General features: G+C 36.6%; 1 protein-coding gene across 3 annotated transcripts in view; it reads right to left on the reverse strand.

The window, feature by feature from the left end:
* Nucleotides 1-19,567, reverse strand: part of RAB3GAP2 (RAB3 GTPase activating non-catalytic protein subunit 2) — a 41,795-nt gene that overhangs the window by 1,965 nt on the left and 20,263 nt on the right. For all 3 annotated transcript variants that reach the window (XM_042823801.1, XM_042823807.1, XM_042823793.1), the window contains exons 14-34: nt 19,063-19,279; nt 18,592-18,735; nt 18,278-18,360; nt 17,683-17,747; nt 17,232-17,322; nt 15,021-15,148; nt 14,025-14,238; nt 12,446-12,543; nt 11,328-11,433; nt 10,138-10,298; nt 8,487-8,703; nt 7,962-8,135; nt 7,722-7,828; nt 6,664-6,730; nt 6,053-6,123; nt 4,301-4,336; nt 3,714-3,788; nt 3,254-3,472; nt 1,417-1,506; nt 1,121-1,336; nt 462-620 (exon numbers count right to left, since the gene is read on the reverse strand). In XM_042823801.1, coding sequence (XP_042679735.1) covers nt 462-620; nt 1,121-1,336; nt 1,417-1,506; nt 3,254-3,472; nt 3,714-3,788; nt 4,301-4,336; nt 6,053-6,123; nt 6,664-6,730; nt 7,722-7,828; nt 7,962-8,135; nt 8,487-8,703; nt 10,138-10,298; nt 11,328-11,433; nt 12,446-12,543; nt 14,025-14,238; nt 15,021-15,148; nt 17,232-17,322; nt 17,683-17,747; nt 18,278-18,360; nt 18,592-18,735; nt 19,063-19,279 — 2,738 coding nt within the window. The remainder of the gene's footprint in view (nt 1-461; nt 621-1,120; nt 1,337-1,416; nt 1,507-3,253; nt 3,473-3,713; nt 3,789-4,300; nt 4,337-6,052; nt 6,124-6,663; nt 6,731-7,721; nt 7,829-7,961; nt 8,136-8,486; nt 8,704-10,137; nt 10,299-11,327; nt 11,434-12,445; nt 12,544-14,024; nt 14,239-15,020; nt 15,149-17,231; nt 17,323-17,682; nt 17,748-18,277; nt 18,361-18,591; nt 18,736-19,062; nt 19,280-19,567) is intronic.

Here is a 19,567-nt window from a genome sequence, read left to right on the forward strand (position 1 = left end):
TAACAAAATTGCTATTTGGGTATTAAGCAGATTCTTGGACCCAGAAGTGTAATTGTACTACTGGTTATTTTGCCCTTCAGACTCTTCTTAACTGAATCTTCACTGCTAATCAATATTCTCAATCAAATTTATTCATGCAATCTGGAAAACATCACATCTGAATCCTGGATAAACAGAAGCACTGATTTCTGAATACTGCCATTAGAAAAGATTGCCAACAGTTTTTTTTTCAATTGAGCACAAATCATTTTGCCAGAACTTCAGGAGAAAGTATAACCCCCACAACAGAGCAGTCACTCCTTCATTCCTCATGAAAGAGAACTGGCACCAGGAAAAATGAGAACTAGGTTCTTGCTTCCATTAGCAAGAAAGCTCAATTCAGATGTAATCTACATCTAAGTAAATAGAATCTTCTGTAAATCAACCTCTGATTCTGTTTTCCTAAATCATGCTTAACTTACCATAGCTTTAAGCCAAGTACAAAGTGTTGGAGGAAGTCTAGCAAAGAGTTCCATTCCCTCCTTTGTCTGTATCTGAAGTAAAGCAAAGGCCAGTCTCTGTCCAGCCAGTATAAGCAGCTGCGATGCAAGTACTTCTTTGTCAGATACCTGAAGAAAGGCCTGAAAATGGAAACATACACAGAACTAGATATTATTTTGAGCATGACACAGATCACCCTGAAATGCTGAATCACAGGAAGCTTCTAGTTACTATAAGGAAAAATGGCTTTGAGACTCGTGTTACTTGGTTCTCTAAACAAAACATTTAAAAGCTTCTGAACAGTGGAAGAGAAAACAAAGCAGGACAATTACTCTCTATTTAGAAGCAAGACATACTCCTGAAATGTTAACTGCAGTATCATAAAAAGGGCTGTACCAGTTTAGACCAACAGTCTAGCTCCCCATTATTATGTTTCCACCAGTTGGTATCTGCTAGGAAAGTGAAGATGGCCCACCTCGAGAAATCAATTTTCCAATTTCTGATTTTTCATTGTGAGGATTTTCTGAGTATAGCAATACTTTCCTAACCCTTCTAGACATCTTCAGTAAGTGAAAATGTAACCTCAGCAGAATACCTGACAATGTCATATTGTTATAAAGTTATTAAAAGGGGTTATTACCTCTTCGCCGAGATGATCCATCCCATAACTGTACAATTCACAGACGTAATGCATTTTGACCACATCCTCAGAGATTTGAAGATACTGAGCCAAATCCACAGCCAAAGTTGGCCAATTTCTTGCCTTTTCAAAGGGAAACAATTCCTCTTCTGAGGCTTCTTTGGCCTTTTGTGAACATAGCATTTGAACTGCTGCACTCACAACTTTGAGCAAGAACTTGAAAGCAAAAATCAAAAGTTACTTCAGTATTATTTGAAATTTTAGAATTGTAGGAATTCTCAATAACTTACACCTACCTGTTGTCGTATAGATAACACGTTTGGATCCATATCCCCACTAGGTAACAGCTGAATTGAAGTAAGGTCTTTGAAAAATGCATTTTTACCCTAAAATTGAGAACCAAAGCCGATCAGACATACAGTTGAAGTAATCCACGCTGATCCAATTTTAAGAAGCCTCAATTTTTTTTACATTTAAATTGTACTACACCTCCTATATCTCTCTGAGAAGTAAAATGGATATTTTCAGTCACAACTATGAAACAGAATATTTGCTCAGGCGGTCACAATCTATCAAGGATTTGCTTTCAAACTTAACCTAATTTAGTAAGCAAGTGTTTGTACCTGCTATAATACCAGCTGGAGCTAAAGCCTGGATGTATTTCCTACTCCCTTATCCTTCAAGAAAGCATGATATATAGGAAGAAATGCTAACTATCTTACACAAAAAATGCATTTTAAGTATTACTTAATAATATAGTTAACTCCACTGAAAAGGTCTCCTGGACTACAGATTCACCAAATTTAAGATAAACTGCAAAATGATGGCATGTGGGAGCCCTTGTTTCAGCCCACTGCCACCTCTGGCAGTGGCACAATTGATGCAGAGCACCACTGGCAGCCCTGCTCTGTACTAACACAGGGAAACAAAAGAAGTGTTGAAAGATAAAATCTTTGTAATATTTTCCTTACATACTGGGGCCCTCCTCCAGACTGAAGAGAACAGCCAAGAGAAACACCAAATAACTGCACATTACTCATGAAATCATGTACAAATGTATTACTAGTATTGGAATGGTGCAGCTTACAAATGTCTAAATTTAGACAGTGAGTTGCTTTTCAGAAACAAGGTAATAAATGGTCTTTGAAACTCTTAAGCACTTCTTTTCAGACACCAAGAAAGAAGATGGCTGAGAATTACAGTTGTATGCATAAGCACAAAGGTACAGGAACAACCTTCAATTATATTGAGAAGCAACATGGAGTCGTAAATGGCATGAGATAATATGCTTGCTGCTAATAGATAAGCATATATAAAAGGTATAAAAACAACAGAATGTGATATATGGTAAAATGCTAAAACCAGATATAACTGCTCCATCAGAGCATGCATACAGACAAGGACCTACCACAAACTGCCACATTCTGCATTTAGAAAAACACAATCCATCATTAAGAAGAAATCTTCAGCACAATGCTTTGTAAATCTCAATCTTTTTCTCCTCAGCAGGAATTAGATGGTAGCCCACAGCAGTATTCTAATTATTTTTTTTTTTTTTTTTTTTTTTTTTTAATTATATTGTTTAGGAGGAAGAAAGTTCAGCGTATGGTACATTCTTTATATCTAAGTCAACATGTCTGGTTGGATATACATTGCATTTTAAAATGTAGTGAGTCTTTTTTCCTCAGTGGTTTACAGGTATTTAAATGACAAACAGTTTATTCTCTTCAAGGTCAGAATTCCAGAACACTCATCAGCAAGAATGGATACATCAGCATCACTAACAGAACATTTCTGAACTTAACTATGTTTTTCTCTAATCTGGCACTTCTCAAAGCAACAAGGAAAACCTGTCAACCAGTTGTTTTATCACACAGTATTTCCAGGCCAACTAATGATTAAGGAGTGGATTTTCATGCAGATGAGGCCACTACAAATCTTTTATTCAAAGTAAAACGCCAAATTCCTATGGCAGCCTGAATTCTGGTGACAGCTTCTTTAACACCACAGTGGGCTGTTTTCTTAAAACCACGCACAAACAGTTTGAAGAGTAGAAGGCAGCATGCATTATAGATACCAAGAGGAAGGACAGCAGTAATGAAATGTATGCACATCAGCATTCGGAAGACTTACCTTGCTATCAAACAGCGACAGAGGCTTCACACTCTTCAGAGAAAACCTCATGATGGCATACAAGACAGTACATAACACAAACTGGTGCTCAACAAGTGGGTAGTGAATGCGTTTCTGCTCAAGTGCCAGCTCTACTATCGATACCGGCCCTTCCACAGACATCCAGGCATCCTCAGTGTCCAGGACAGGAGCTTGCATCTCATCACTACTCACGTCAGCCTAGCAGATGAATGTAAGAAAGCTGTCACACACAAGATGTGATCTGGATTGGCCTTCTACACAAAAAACACATCTTTAATCAGAAACTCTCTGCAACGAAATTAAAAAATGAAGAAGAGAATTTCGTATTTTCTAGATGAGATTGTGAACATTTGTCTGAATTATGCAGACATTAGGATAAGCATATGCCTTAATGTAAATTAGTTCCTTCTACAGAAAAAAATAAAAATGAAAATCTTACCTCTAGCAACGTTTGCAGAAGATCTGAGCAGCAGCCAAGGAAAGCTGTTGTGGCTGTGTCACTCATACCCACATCCTGTTAACAATATTAAATTTGATTTGTTTCAGACAGAATTCAAGCAGGCTTTTATTAGCTATATATATATATATATATATCTGAGAAAACAGGTGTTGATATAACAAACACATTGTTAAGCCTATTATATATTTTAAGCTGAATAAACATTCATTTAAGCATAGACATTTAGAAGTAACAGAAAAAAAAGTAGAAAATAAGCTTTCCATTATCTTGAAAAATAAATGTAAAGCTCAACTGGATATTTAAAATATTGCATTTCCACAGAAGATAGAATAGCTCAAGTAATCACATCCAGTACGTTTCATTTGCTGAGCTTATCAATTGCTTTGCAAGAGTTTAAAACAACGAAGTTATACATGAAAAAATGAATGAAAAATAACAGCAATTTGTCACATGACCTCAAGTTTCAAAACTTTCACACTTCAAAAACAAGTCATAAGCTAATATTAAAATAAAAGAGGATTTTCTTGTTAAATTTCTCCTCATGTGAGACAGAAGCAGTTACTTGCCCTTCTGCATAATCTGTCCTTCGGAGCTTTTCCAACCTGTTTAAAGAAAATTCCATGTTTCAGTACATGAAATTACCATTATTATTATAGAGCATCTGTTATCTTGCAAATATTCTATTACTTAGAATATTCCTAATATTAAAAAGTTCATTACAGCTACATGATGCAACACACTGCATTGCTTTCTTTAAATATATATAAAAATAAATATATGTATATGAAGAATGATGAATTAAATACTGGTGCCAGTGATGTATGATAGACATACCATAGATGGCAGAAACAAACACCACCAATGCCAACATTTAGTTCATTATTCTTAATGTCTAGAATTAAGGCCCACAGGTTCTTTCAAATCTTAAATCTGGTTAAGAAATTCCCAGTGATTTCTATAATACAGAATATTGTGTGTGATATTATAAGGAAACATGGAGAATAAGGGAGAAAAAAAGGGAAAGCTCCAGAATATTCATTGGGATAGATGGAAAAGATATCACAACATGGTTTTCATGCTTTGCCCATGTCAGTTCTTCAGAAAAAGCCCCTCACAAGTCATTCCTGTTCGGAAATGTTACTACAACGCCACTTAGGTTCCACTTCTGCAAGTGGCACCACATTTTGTATGCAATGAATCACGTATCAGTGGAAGCTTTCTTCAACAAGCAGAAATAAAATTCCTATGCATCTTGGCAGAGTCTAAATGCCTGAAGTGAGATACCAGGATCCTGAGCCACTGTGGCCCATTGTGCTGATTCAACAGCTGAACTGAAAACAACTTTCAGCTGTTGCTGTTGGGACTGATTAAACACCTGTGTGTGGCGACTGTAGGCAGAAATAATGGTGATGGGTGTACATAAAGGCATGCAGAAAAACTGGAAGAAACATCTTTTTTCTGCTTCTGCAGAAGAAGCATCCACCACAGATACACACAGCTAATAAGGCTATTTGCTGGAAGAAATGAGGAAGATGGCATGTTCCAATTCATACACAGTTCAGCCAAAAGGTAAAGCAGAAAATCAGAGGAGCATAGGAAGAGGAAAAAAAAAGACAAGATAGAAAATTATTGGGTGTGTTTTGTGTTTTGGTTGGTTTCGTTGTTTTTAAAATCACTGTCAACACCTGGACTTCTATCTTGTAGATAGCTGTCTACCAATCAGCAGGTATGCTGCATATTGCAAGCACTAAATTTAGCAGGGATAAAGTACTGATAAAACTCATAGCAAACAAGCTACAAACTAGAGGATGATTCAGCAATACAGCATGAGTTTAAAATGCTCAACAGTACTCACAAAACGTTCTGCATTCTGCAGAGCTCATATACCTCCAACATTTGGAAGAGCTGCAGCTTGCAGAACCCGAGAAGTTTCTTGTCAACAACTTACCAGGAAACAGGCCCAGAAAAAATACTTACTTTGTTAAGTGAAAGCTTTATGTACAAATACATACATGCACACAAAGATAACTTCAAATGTTTTATTCAGTAATTACAAGTTAATGCTGCATATAAGGCTTCAGTACATCAGCCAGACTCCGTTACTGCTTAAAGCAATACTCAGTTGATCATTCCAAGGAACAATTGAATATTTTAAGATATGCATTCCTTCCTCAGAATCCAAAAATTACCCACACAATACACCTAACAAGCAGGAGATTTTTTTTTGACCTTTACATTAAAAGATATCCCACTTTTTAATTTAAATCCACAGCATATAAACACTAGCCTCAAAACTACTATCATAATGCTACACTCACCTTGTCCATTAGATACGTAGCAGAAGAAAGCCTCTTTACTATGAATGTATTCCACATCATCAGAGCAATACCTAGAACAATCACAAACTTGTGAACTCCATGTGAATGCAGGAGAGATTTTAGGCAATACAAGTACAGACTGAAAAGCCATGGGCCAAAGTTCTTGTAACACTGGGGATTTTAAAATTAGATGATGAATGAAACAAGAAGGAATTGTCAGTTATTCTCACTGCTTTATAGCTGGACTTCAGATGTCCTGGAGCAGACTTTCTTGGTGATCAAACATTCAGAAGTGCATTCATGAGTAAGAAATGCATGAATTGTAATTGACTACAAGGACTATGTGCTAGAATTTTAAATGCACATAAAATAATTAAACACTTTTTCTTAAGCAGCTTTTAGTTTAATATTAGCTTCATGTAACCAACATATATCCATGTTTCTGATGGAAACTCTTAGCACATGAAAAATATGAGCAAGAAGTTTATTTGGGGTCAAGGCTGCTGACAAAACAGCCACTGCTATCAACTACATGTATTTTCACTTGTCTGTAGACAAAACTGTCCATTTGCAGTTTCAAAGATCATTTTTATTAACAGCTTCATACTTACCATGCTGAACGTGAGCATTAATGATGCATCGAAGATGATCTATAGACCTAATAAGAAAGCATGCTTCCTTATGTAAAACAAAAAAAGTAAAAGAACAAGTTAATATTATTCATTATCACAGAATCACAGAATCACATTATGCAAAACTTGTTTTAAATGTAAACTACTGATTGCTAAGACACCCAGGTCTATTATAAAGCTCTTCATTTTTGACAGCTGTAGAACTTGTTCTGAGGTTTTGCAGTCTTCTCTCCTGCTACCTGACATACCTATATCCATAAACACACTGTCATTCACACCAGGGTTTTGTCAACAGTATGTACCACTAACTTACTCACTGCTGAAAGATACCCCCACTGAATAATAACAATCCACTTTCTTACATACAAAATCCATTTGTGCTAGAAAGATTAATTTTCACTTTCATTATGGTAGAGTAAGCTCTTAAAATTCTCCAGTGAACCTTTTTTCCTATAGCAAGATGTTGCATTGCACAGATACAAGCAGTGCTGACTGCATTTTTCATATCATCTAAAAATTCTGATGGCATTACAACTTTGGACAACATTCCCCATTTGCTTACAGTGAACCCATGGAAAACAGCAATTCCATGTTTGCTTTTTTTCCCCTAACAATTATCCCCAACAGTGGCAAAATGAAGAAAAAAATCTAAAAGCATTCAAGAAATCTCTTCCCTCTTTAAACTGAATGGATTCCAGTCTAAAAAGCATTCTACGATCTATTTAGACAAAACATTCATCACTCCAATGCAGTAATGATTTTTTTTTTTACACTACAAAATACTGATGGAACACTTCATGCTGCTTATTTCAAACTCCTGAGAATCTGACAGCTTAGAAGCACACTGTCCTGTCTTTGTGTGGTACCATTCAACCCTTGAACTCAATTTAATTTACACTTCCCCTCTATAGCAGTAAGAATGTAACCAGCATGCTATCAAATAGTGTCTTCTGAAGAATTTTATCAACTAAAACTTGTGGAAGTGCTTTTAGAGAGTTATTCTTAACCACTGTTCCCTGCAAATGAAGTTCTTTTACCTCTGGATCCTTATTCCACTGCACTACATACTCCCAACAGCAGTGTGCATGGAGCACATCCACTTCAAGACTGCATGGAAACTGCTGATATGCAAGTTGCAGCAGCTCTAGGAAAAAGAAAAATATCAGAAGTTACAAGACAGGCCTCTTCTCATTATTTCTGCTATTTCACAACAGTAACAAAGGCAGCTCTGAAAGGAGTCAAAATTAAAAAAAAAAAACCTCACATTATTTTCTTACCTAGGATTGTTTCCAAGTCTTCATCTATTTCTGGTTCCTCAAGAAAGATATTTGTATGCATTTCTTCAGATTCTTCAGTATTATCTGTATTGTTCCTGTGCTGTGCCAAGTTCAGTACAAGAGGATTGAAGCCTTGCTTAAAAACCCACTTTGCTACAGTGTCAGCAATACCTCCTGGAACAGTGAAACAACAAAGAAGTCTTGAAATACAGTCAGTGTACATCCCAGAAGATTTAAAGTTCAAAACTGAAGAACAGAAAAGAAATGCTATTAACTAATATCATTAATTATATTAAGTTGATGTTGCCAATCAAAAATGTATTAACCAGCTGACTTAAGTTTACAATGCAGTCTTTATGGTAATGCCTTTTATCAGTTTGATACATGGTTTGCTTTGTTTTTAAGCTAAGAAAAGTAAACATCGAACAATTTCCAGTATAGTTTCCATTTCATGAAGTAGGTAAGGAAGGTTCAGAACTGCATTACAAAGACAATCAATCATCCTTCCAAGAGAAAAAAACATACCTTTTCCACCTTCCAGCAATTTCTTTACAGAAAGCCTACCCAAAGGCTCACTCTGTAGAGATGAAACTCTTATTGTCTTCTTGCTCACTTTGCTGTGCAGCAGTGTCTGAAGTATCAGACAGTCCTCTAGCTGTTTCAGCAGGAGCTTCCAATATTCAGCATCAAGGGAAAGTGCTTCCCAGGATTCCGTGTCTGAACCTACAACTATTTGGGAAAACTAACACAACATATTAACTGTTTCGTGTCTGTTCACTTTAAGTAGCACAGGTCTCTTTAAGAGAATGCACAATATTAAAATTGAAAGCTGTATCTCACGAGATACTCTACTTAAAATTAGATAGCTCAAGATACATAGATTACCTATTATGGAAAGGTAAGTTAACATCCCACACTGCTCACAAGACACACAGATTCTTAAATAAAAGCATGAAGAAACAAAAGGACCTGAAAGGTCATCTTATTGCCCTATTTAGATTTTGTATTTGGTTGAAAAATGAATTAATTAAATCTTTTTGATGAGATTCTAAGTCCTCCAATACACACACAATATTTCATTCCTTCCATATATGATTATTTCACCTACATCTCTTTTCCCACCATATGAAAGAAAGTATTTCTGTTTTGCAGACCCAGAAGAATTGGTCCATACAGTATCAGAGCTCTGTGCACTATTTTGATATTCTCATGTTAATCAGCAAATACTTTAATAGGAACACCAGGAATTTTTTCCAGTAGGGTGCAGATCCCACTTTTAGCTTATTGCACTAAAACAACAAACTCTAAAGTTTCTCAGATGCCTGGTCATTAGCAGTTTGAGGCTGTAAGCCAAAGCGTGGTAGAAAAAAAAGGAATAGAAGATAAACGGTTGTATGGAAGGGAAATTCTGTGACTGTTTCTTTCAAGAGCAGAATAGTAAAAAAAAGTAGCAAAGGAGAGAGCGTATGGGTAAAGCATAATATGTTACAATGTACCAGTGTTCCTATTTGGGCAACACTGGAAATTCTAACATGCAGAATTGGATTAGTTAAGATGAAGGGAGAGAGTTACTACAACACTTCCCAGCAACCTAGGTACAACCTATAAAGCAACCTATTTACAAGTTTAAACATCACCTAAACTCTACCTAATCTTTCAAGACAAGCAGTAAAACTCACACATTTAGTGCTACTGCAAAATGTAAGAAGTATTTTCATTCTTAACGGCAACGCTGCATGCAGTTTCATAGTGATAACAAGGCTGTAAACACAGATCCTTACTGCAAAAATAACCAAAACAAACCTCACACCTTAAAGGAGGTATAATAGTAAAGGCTAAGAATATTCAGCAGTATATTAAAAATGCAGCTGTGAGCTTCTTAAATTTGTCTGAGAACTGCACAGGATTTGTCAGTATTATTTGATAGCAAGAGAGAAGTTGGCAGTACAGCTCCCATATAGTATGCATAGCAAACACTTCTGATATATCATTCATTTACCTCAGCACAGTACTATTCAAATACAAATACTGATTTTCAGGCTTGCAGGAGGGAATGCTTGCACCCATGTTAGAATGATAAGTGAACGTTGTAGGTGTTACTCCATGACAAAGACAGCAATTTGCATGAAACTGACACAGTGAATACAACTGAAGGCAGAAGTACACGATGACTGACCTTCTTCTCTGTCACACTGTCAATTATCTGAGCGGTAACTGAATGTCCAACGTAAGCAGATAGTAAGGCAGCTGCATTATTTTCAGACTGAATACAAGCTGTTCGCATCTGCTGCCACCAGGGGGAAACAGACTGGGTGTCCCAGGACTCGTCAATAGCAACTGTGGAGACCAGGGGAGCAAGAAAACTCATGCTGGGTCATGAGGTGTTAGAACTAATAGAAGCAGTAACCCTGAAAACAGCACTTACTGATACACCATACATTAGGAGCAATTTCCAATTAGTCTAAATTACCTTTTTTTGTTCTTTTTTTTAAGATACGTAACATATTTCTTAGATTACAACTCTAATTATTTTAACAAAAGCAGAATGTGAATTCCTCCTTCTCCAAGATTAACTCATAGAAAGCAGGCAACAGGTTAAAATCACTAGGGAGTAAAACCTGCTGCACTCACTAGACTTAAGGAATATTATAATACAATGCTTCACAACACAACTAGCTTCCATGTGATTTTATGATTCCCCACGTACTCAATGTGCTCAACCTGGTTCTCTTCATGTTCAGCAGAATTAAATTGTTCAGACAACAGCAACAGCTTATTCATGCTTCCAGTTTCAATGATGTCCTATGGTGAAATGGACATAAGGGAACTTGATGCTAACATACCCATAGCAGCTCTCAATGAGCTAGGAGAATCAGTAATTGTTTATTACACAACTTATCCAAAATAATCCAAAGTTGACCTCACAGATCACCCCTCAAACTACAGAGATGTTCAATGAACAAATGCATCTAAAATAGCAACTGTGTTGGTCTCAACACAAGTTAATGCAACTCAAAGGATTTCTGAGCACCCAGCATACAAGAGAGGGGCACAAATCCATACACTGCAGAAACAGAGGAAAAGTATCAGAACAGCCACTTTCTGATGCCAAATAGTAGCTGCATCCATTTAGATCTGAGTGAAACTGCAAGGAACCAAGCATGCTTTTAAATGTAACAGTCCTCAGACTTCAACTATATTATTGAGGTAGTTGCTACAGAATTTGTCAGCATGAAACACTGAATCCTGTTAGATTTTTTTTTGGAGAAGAGGAAAACATCCTCAAAATAATATAGAGTCAAATTACTGACAATTTGAAATTAATTGGCATTAGTTGTGCTTAAAAATTCCAAATGCACATTTCACCTTTCATCTTGCTCAGAAGTGACAGCATAGTGTGAAGGCAACTAGTAGAATCTGGTTTCTCAAGAATATCTTTTTCTCTGGAAAGCCATAAGTTCAGAAGGAGTGACTAGAAAAAGAAACACAAAATTTAAACAACAGAACAAAGGTTTTTTTATACCGCAATATACCTAATGCAAACACTTTCTTGTGCAAGTTCTGTGTACAGAAAGTTAAAAATGTATTGAGCGAATCAGTATCTTAAGGACTTTAAAGGAAGTAATACAATTACAGGGAAGGTTTAGGTTAAATACTAGGAGGAAGTTTTTCCACACAGGGGGTGGTGACGCACTGGAACAGGTTGCGCAAGGAGGCTGTGGATGCCCCATCCCTGCAGGCATTCAAGGCCAGGCTGGATGTGGCTCTGGGCAGCCTGGTCTGGTGGTTGGTGACCCTGCACATAGCAGAGGTGTTGAAAGTAGGTGATCATTGTGGCCCTTTTCAACCCAGGCCATTCCACAATTCTATGAATACAATTCATAGAATTAGATACATTGGAAAACACTCTTCTGAAGGCACAGACAGGTCACACAAGTATACGAGCAATCTTAACTTGGTAAAAATTACCGCTTAATATTACAGCTGAAAATCTTAAAAGAGCTAGCTAATATTTAAACACTTATTTCAGTCATCAGCAAATATTAGAAAAGCAGTAGAAACAATAAAGTGACAAGCAGATGAAAGAAAGATGAGTGTCTCAACAGCACTAGTGATTCTGACAGATTTACTTTGATTTCTTTTTCTTTTTAAATTTCTTTGCTTAAAACGGGATTTGTAAAAAGTGTCTCTGTCACTGCAGTTAACCACTTAACTTTACTGTTGCTTCTCTCCGTAAAAGATAAATCTTAAGAAAATTCTAAAAGAAAATCTGTAGGCCTCCAGACATCCTCACATTTTCTACTTTTTTTTGTTGTTTTTTTTTTTTTCCTTTGACATCTTTAAAGTTGCTTATATTTAAGCTTAGCACTTAAAAGATGAGTATGAGGACATGGAAAACAGTCCAAAAATAAACCACTCAATTTTCAATTCAGCATTTTGTTTTCAAAACCAAAAAGTTTTAAAGTGTGTAATAAATACCTTACCAACAAAATTTGAGGGCTAAAACCTGCTGATTCCAACGCATGGCACATTTCCTCTGTAGAGCTTTCTCCACACAAACACTTCCAGAAGAAAAAGCTGCCTGAAGTAAAATTCCATCAACATGATGAATGATATCGAGAGACATCACCTCTTCCTTAGAATTATAGGAAATACTACTTGCTGGTCAGGTCCCACTGAGTGAATACAGAGGACTACTAAGCATTAAGCAGGACACTCTGACACATAGTGGAGAAGGTGGTTCATTACAAAGGACGTAAACATTCCTACCACACTACAGCATACACAAACGGATTTATAATAAAACAAAGGTTATTATACTGCCTAGGTTATACATTTATTTCAATTCAAAGAATGGCTTGAAGTGATGGACAAGTTTATCTGCTAAGTAACCCCTACCTGAATGGCAGAATGCTGCATCTCGTACAGAAAACCAGAGACACTTCAACCAATTAAAAAAAACAAATCCAGAACAAATTAATTGGATACTACAAAAGCTATGGCTATAAATTCCTCAGCACAACATTCATATTTCAGTTATTTTTGTTTTACTTAGAGCTGAATATCCTACTGATGATCTTCATTCAAAGGGGTGGGGAGAAGTACTTCTATCCCAGTTCGTAAACCCAAGTAAACCGTAACAGTAGAGAAAATGCAAGTTCACTAAGTAGGTTAGTAACAGTTTTACAGACAAAACCACACGACAAAAGCCAAGCTCTTCTGCTTCACTTTTCTATTCCAGTTTCCCTCAAAGTCTGACAACTAAGGCCAAAAGAAGCAGGGTACCACTAGGCAAACACCACATAACGCCTGTGCACAGAATTCCATTCTTGCACCAGGAATACTGAAGTTGGTGGCCCTGCCTCTGGCAGGGGTGTTGGAACTTGATGACCCCTGAGGTCCCTTCCAACCCAAGCCATTCTTTGATTCTATGATTCCCCAGAAAAGAAGTAATGTAGAAAGACAGAGCCTTTGAGACAGTTATTGAACAAAAGCCACTCAAGGCCAGCTCTGAACAAATCTGCAAACTAAAGGTGAGTCCAGACAGCAATCCCAACCCATAAACCAACATACAGCCCAGCCATGTTCAGGACCTGCATCACCAAAATTTCAGATCAACATTGCCAAAAACCTCCCCAGTTCCACCAAGGAGGGGTCTCTGTTCCCTAAAACTACTAGTTCTGTGCTGCTTCTGGCCAGCTCCCATTTCTGAGGTCCCCATCACTAACTCAACATTTGAGATGCAGTGACCAGCAAGGACATGAAATACTTTATAAGGTACCAGCGTCCAACTAAGTGCAGTTAATAGATAAATGGAGAGTGATAATGCTGCTTTAGGGTAAACATATCCACATATGTAATTAAATTGCATTAATATCCTTCTAGACAGAAAGACTTGTCCCATGCCTAAAGGTAAGAGCCTGGAGCTATTACTGTGAGAAACTTTGTTGATGTAGGCCAGCTTGTTACATGCCACCAGGTTAAGGTAAAATATGTATTTATAGCATCTTAGGATATAATTAGTCTTAAAGGTATTCTGACAAGCAGCTCAGTAGCTCTTACCTAAATTCACACATTCGTTGTCTTCCATATTTTTTACATTAATTGCATCCTTTTCACACTCTAAATACTCCAAGAACATTTTCACAGACAATACATCATCCTTCTCATCAGCAAACTGAACAGCAGTTTGGGCATTTTCTTTCTTGTACTTTTCCAGCAATGTTTGGAGCCTATGAAAATCTTTTTCTTCCAGCCGAAGCAGTTTAGCCAAGTCCTTGAAAGCAAAAACCCCAAAAATCCCATATCACAAGACTAATGCAATGTTTTACAAAAGGATGTTACAAACTTAAAAAACAAAAAAACAAAAACAACCAAACAACAAATCAGAAAAGTCAAAATATTTCTGACATCAAAAATGCCTTAAAAGATTAAAATTACTGAATAATCACAAATTCAGTTATTCACATTGGCTAAAAGACCTTAGCTAACTTCATATTTAAGCTAATTCAATAAGAAACTGTATTTAGATCCTGCTAATGACATACAGGCACGTTTGCTGATGGATGACTTATCACCCATCTGTATAATTCCTTGAAAAGCACAAGCTTTATTTTAAATGATAACAAAAATAAGGCAAATTATGATGCGACCACAGAATTCTACTGAAATGCCTAAAAACTCACATAAGCAAGCATCAGGTCTTGTGATTTCTATCAGTTCTAAAATACCTCTGCAAAACTAAAGTTAAGAACACACTATGTATTCTGCATAAAGAGCAGATATCAGGGGATCCTGATTTTATTTTCACTTCTCTTTCAACTATACTTGACTGCCAAAGACTACTAGGTATATTATTTGCTAAAAATTTGTACAGCAAATAGATAAAACATTTAAAATAGATAAAAAATATTTATAAACAAGTACTTCATTACAAACTTTAGCCTACAAAAATGGATAACTCATTTATCTGCTTATTTTCAAAAACCCTAAGAACATCTTTTCATGCTTAAATCACCACTCAATTCTACACGATAACGGAACTTTGAATTTACTCACATTATCTGAGGACACAGTGTCTTCTTGTATGCCTTGGGAATTCAGCTTGCTCACTATTTCATAGAGATGTAACAGCTTCAGCTTGTTTGCACAGAACTGCAGTAAGCCTTCATCCACACACTCAAGCTCTGAAGAAGAAATCTGTATCTTAATTTGAATGTATGGCCTGACACACTTCACAACTGCATTGAAGTCCTGCTTTGGGGAATTACACTGAGGGGCTTACATCTCACCATAATCTTTTGATGCAGTGCTGCTTGCAATGATTATGTTTAGCTCATGGCAGAATAAAACAAGAGTTATTTTTATGGTAAGTATTAAAGAGAAAGATATCAGGCTCATTTTTAAAATGGAGGGTGTCGATAAAGCGGAACTGAGCAAACAGAAAATTGCCTTTTCCTGATTTGAAGTCAAACCACAAACTGCCAAAAAATGAAAGATGCTAAGTCTCAAATTCCTTTTTTTTTTTTTAATAAAAGCCTAAAAGTCAGACTGTAATCTTTTATTCGTCCTACTGATATTTTAACTGCACATCCCTTACATCAGAAGAGAGTTTGATATTCGAAGATAATACATCATTTTGATCTCTTCAAGAAACCGCCTTTTCATTTCTTTCATCTTTTTAAGTCGTGGAAATCTAAGATCTCGTTGTTTCTGAACTTTGTCATCAAAGCAATCAGAATGCTTGCAGCTAACATCAACACAGCGTGGAAAAAAAACTTATCTGTTGAAAACATTTAACACAGACCCTAGTAAGATGTTTCTATACAGAAGGTATCTCTGAACATATCATCTTCATCTAGAAGAAGGGCTAAACATGGTTTTCTCCCCAAGAAGCTTAAACACTATTGCCACATTGCTGTTCAAAACCCTACAAACACACAAAGCTTGCTAGATTTGGACCTCTTCTTCACAGCCACAACATTCACACAGCCCGGCATGTTTCTTGTTATCTTTTACCTAGTAAACACAAATGGGAGATACAATACAATACTACCCTTTTGAAAACAGAAGGCTAGAACATGAGCCAACTTTGTTCTTCATTGTGACTGTGAGGAAATAATGTAACACATGACCGTAAGAGATTAATGAGAAAAATACACACTGAAATAAACCACCGTAATTATATGGTTCTGTCAACCTCCCTTAGGTATATATATATATACTTTTAAGGACTTCTTACAGAACTGCCCATGGGAAACTCATTCTACTCACCACTTCAAGTGGACAAAACAAAAGATTCCCTCAAAGCTTCTAAACTATAAAAATGCATTGCTACATTTTCATTGAGGCGGGACAAGGGACATAGTCATTCTGATTGAAAAATGATTTATTCAGAATTTCCATACAGCAGTGGTGGGGATTTCTTGGCTCATCTCCACCTACCAAGCTGAAATGAATCCACAGAAAATAAAAACAGAAAAACGTGCAAGCTTCTGCTGCTGAGAAGTCCCAACACACGCAAAGGAAGTGGCAGGCACATGCTTCTCCACTTTATTCCTCACCTCAATATACCCAGCTGTGCTTCCCAAAGGGGGGTTACCTCAAGCATAAGGAAGGCTCTCACCACTTGGAAAGATTCAAGTGTATCATTTCAAAGAGGAAAACTTCACAGACTTTCAGCAACTTTTTTTTTTGTGGTGGTGGGTTTTATTTCGATTGTTTTAAATGAAAAATGACAATTCCTGAGACTCTTGAGAGATTTCCAGCAAAACATGGAATAAAACATCAGTGAAGTTTACCAAGAGAAGATACTAGGCTTCTGGCCAAAGCTCAGATCTTCAGTGATAAGGATTTTGTGCCATCAGTACATTAAAATTTACAGATCCAAAATACCATATCTTTACTGCCTTCCTAGTAAAGAGAGAAAAGCAAAAGCCTTCTGCACAAATTCTGTGAAGCCTCCTTTCTGAAGGCAATTTTTTTTCTGGATGCAAGCACTCAGCCCAGTCACTTCATTTTTATTTTTAAATATAATCACAAGTTGTTAGGTACATGGCAAGTATAGCAAAGCATACTTGTTAGCAAGCTATCTGCTGTCTGTGCAGAAAAAATTAATGTGTAGAAGCAACATTCTGTGATACCTAGCACCCAACCTAAGCAGATCTAATTTGGCCTCTCTGCGGAACAGAGCAGTTCTAGAATTGTCCTACAGCACTGCAGATATGGTGGAAATGCCTCACTGTATTTGCAAAATAAATATCCACCTACCCTGTTTTTCTAAATTATCCATTAACGTCTGAGTGATGTTTGTGAGAGACGAAAGTGGCACGCGTTCACTTGTCAGTATACTTTCCAGAGCCTGTTAAGCAGACATTCAAAAGAATTAAACATTTGCTTCACTTTACTGTTAAGGCATAAGGTAAGCCAACAACAGTACAACTTTGACAATGATTTGCAGGTTTTTTTTTGGTCTTCACATATACCTGTGGCATAGTTTGATCCTATAACAAGGTCTGCTGGCCTGCTCTGCTTTTATTATTTCAGCTTTTACTGTGGAAGATACCTTCAGGAAGTCACAAGTCAAAGTAACAGCTCCATGATTTGCTTCAAGTAACTCTTGGAACAAGTGAGGTATTTTAAAACGTTTAAGAAAGATTTATCAAAACTAATAACTTTTTTTTTTTTTTAATGTTGAAGAACACTGGCATTAAATATTCACCTGTTTCTTTGTAGCAGGGTATTTAATATCAAGTATTAATTCCTTTGCTTCAGCTTCAATCAAGTCTGTGAACAAGGAAAATTACTACATTAATTCCTATTTTTCAAGTGAATTATGAAAAAAGCAAGTCAATTTGCACTGCAGCTGTGATGCACATTGGCTTATCCTATAGAATTTAAGATACTTTTAAAAAGCTGCCAAAAATAAGCTTGGTGAAAATAGAACAGCTCAGTGGCATCTCTTATTCCAAATCTATCTTTCATAAGAAAAGAACATTTTTTAAAGGAAGGAGGATACATTCATTGAAACACTGATCTCCATTACAGAGCAAAAATGAGTCGCAAAAGGCTCATGTTGAAAGCAAGCACTCAGAGTAGAGATTAATCAAGATTTAAAGGGCAGATAACACTCATACTGGATCCTTGTATGAGATAAATGTATTTCAGTAGTTTACAAAAAAAAATACAAGCCATTTCAGGATCATAATTTACAGCACACACAATTATCAAAACATCTGTTTCTACACTTACAGGACAACAAACAGAAGCACCACCTCATAACATACAGCTTGAAGAAATTATTTAAGAAGACCTACCTAGATCTGAGGTTTTAGCTTTGAGCAAAGCATTTAACTTCTTCACTAGATGCATATCTTTTGCTCGCTCACTCTTTTTATCACTGAAGAGAAATAATTTCATTTGTATGTGTTAATAAAATGGAAGTCTTCTACTTGAATTATACGTAAGCTACTTAAAGGTAACACCACATTAACTATGTTAATGCACACAAACCAATAAGGCTATTACCAGAGAATCACTCAGTCTGAGAAGGGACACAAGAGTGGCTCTCTATAAATAGTTTCTAAACACAGAAACTGTAATTTAGTTATGCAGAGCAAACAGTCCTTACCTCAATGCAAAATGAAAAGGTACATGGACAGTCTTCACACTTCCAGAAACTGGATCAACAAGACATATCTGGTAAGTCTGGGGCTGCCATCCCTGACTGGTAACGTTGTTTAAGCCCATTATTTTATAACCAGGATACAACAGTCTAAAAACAATTAAGAAATCATGGCATTTATAGGAAATAATAAAATCAGCATCCTTCGATGTTCACATTTAAAAAATTTTTGTTCAATTCAGCAAAAGCTTAACATCTGCTGAATCAAGAAACTATATAGTGACAAAGCATGACAAAATCCCATTTATATATATATATTTATATATATAAATATTTATATATATGTAATAAGATATGTTCAGTATAAACACTGCTGGTAACACAGTAAGAGCCTGCCAGTGCTTTTTACTTCTGCCACTGGTATATTCAGGTGCTGCAAAAGCACAGAAAGCATGCCCACATGCTAAAATGTCTTACCTACAATGCTTCCCCACATTGAAGGCCCCAACACGAGGCCCTTGCTGCGTGCTCCAGACTTCCAGAATTCCCCTCCTTGGAGCATAGATCACAAGGAACTGAGCCACTCTGCTTGGACACTGTGCATTTCCAAATGGAGAATAATCAATCTTCTCAGTCTCTCTCTCATGAAGGTCTTCTACAGTCTGTATCCAACCAACTTCTGCATCACGGTATCCTTTGTAAGAAAAAACAGATTCTTTAGTGTACAGAAATTTAGATGCGATTAAGATTTAAACTGCACATCTCTGGTCAGTAGCCAGACTCCTGCTAAAAACTAGGGTACACATTTAGAACCCATCAGGATTCCTCTCTGCTGCAGTGCTTTCAGAAGGAACAAGTTCTTCTAGGAGAAACCATAAGAAAATGAAACCCATCAGGACTGTACTTTCAAAGTTGCAGTGATGGAAATGCTTCTCAGAAGATCTGCAGTAAGCACCCATATTTCTTATTTCAACACAACAAA

The sequence above is a fragment of the Centrocercus urophasianus genome, unplaced genomic scaffold (genome assembly GCF_019232065.1).
Source record: "Centrocercus urophasianus isolate 14NV4802_14NV808 unplaced genomic scaffold, USGS_Curo_1.0 seq_10, whole genome shotgun sequence".
Taxonomy (NCBI): Eukaryota; Metazoa; Chordata; class Aves; order Galliformes; family Phasianidae; genus Centrocercus; species Centrocercus urophasianus.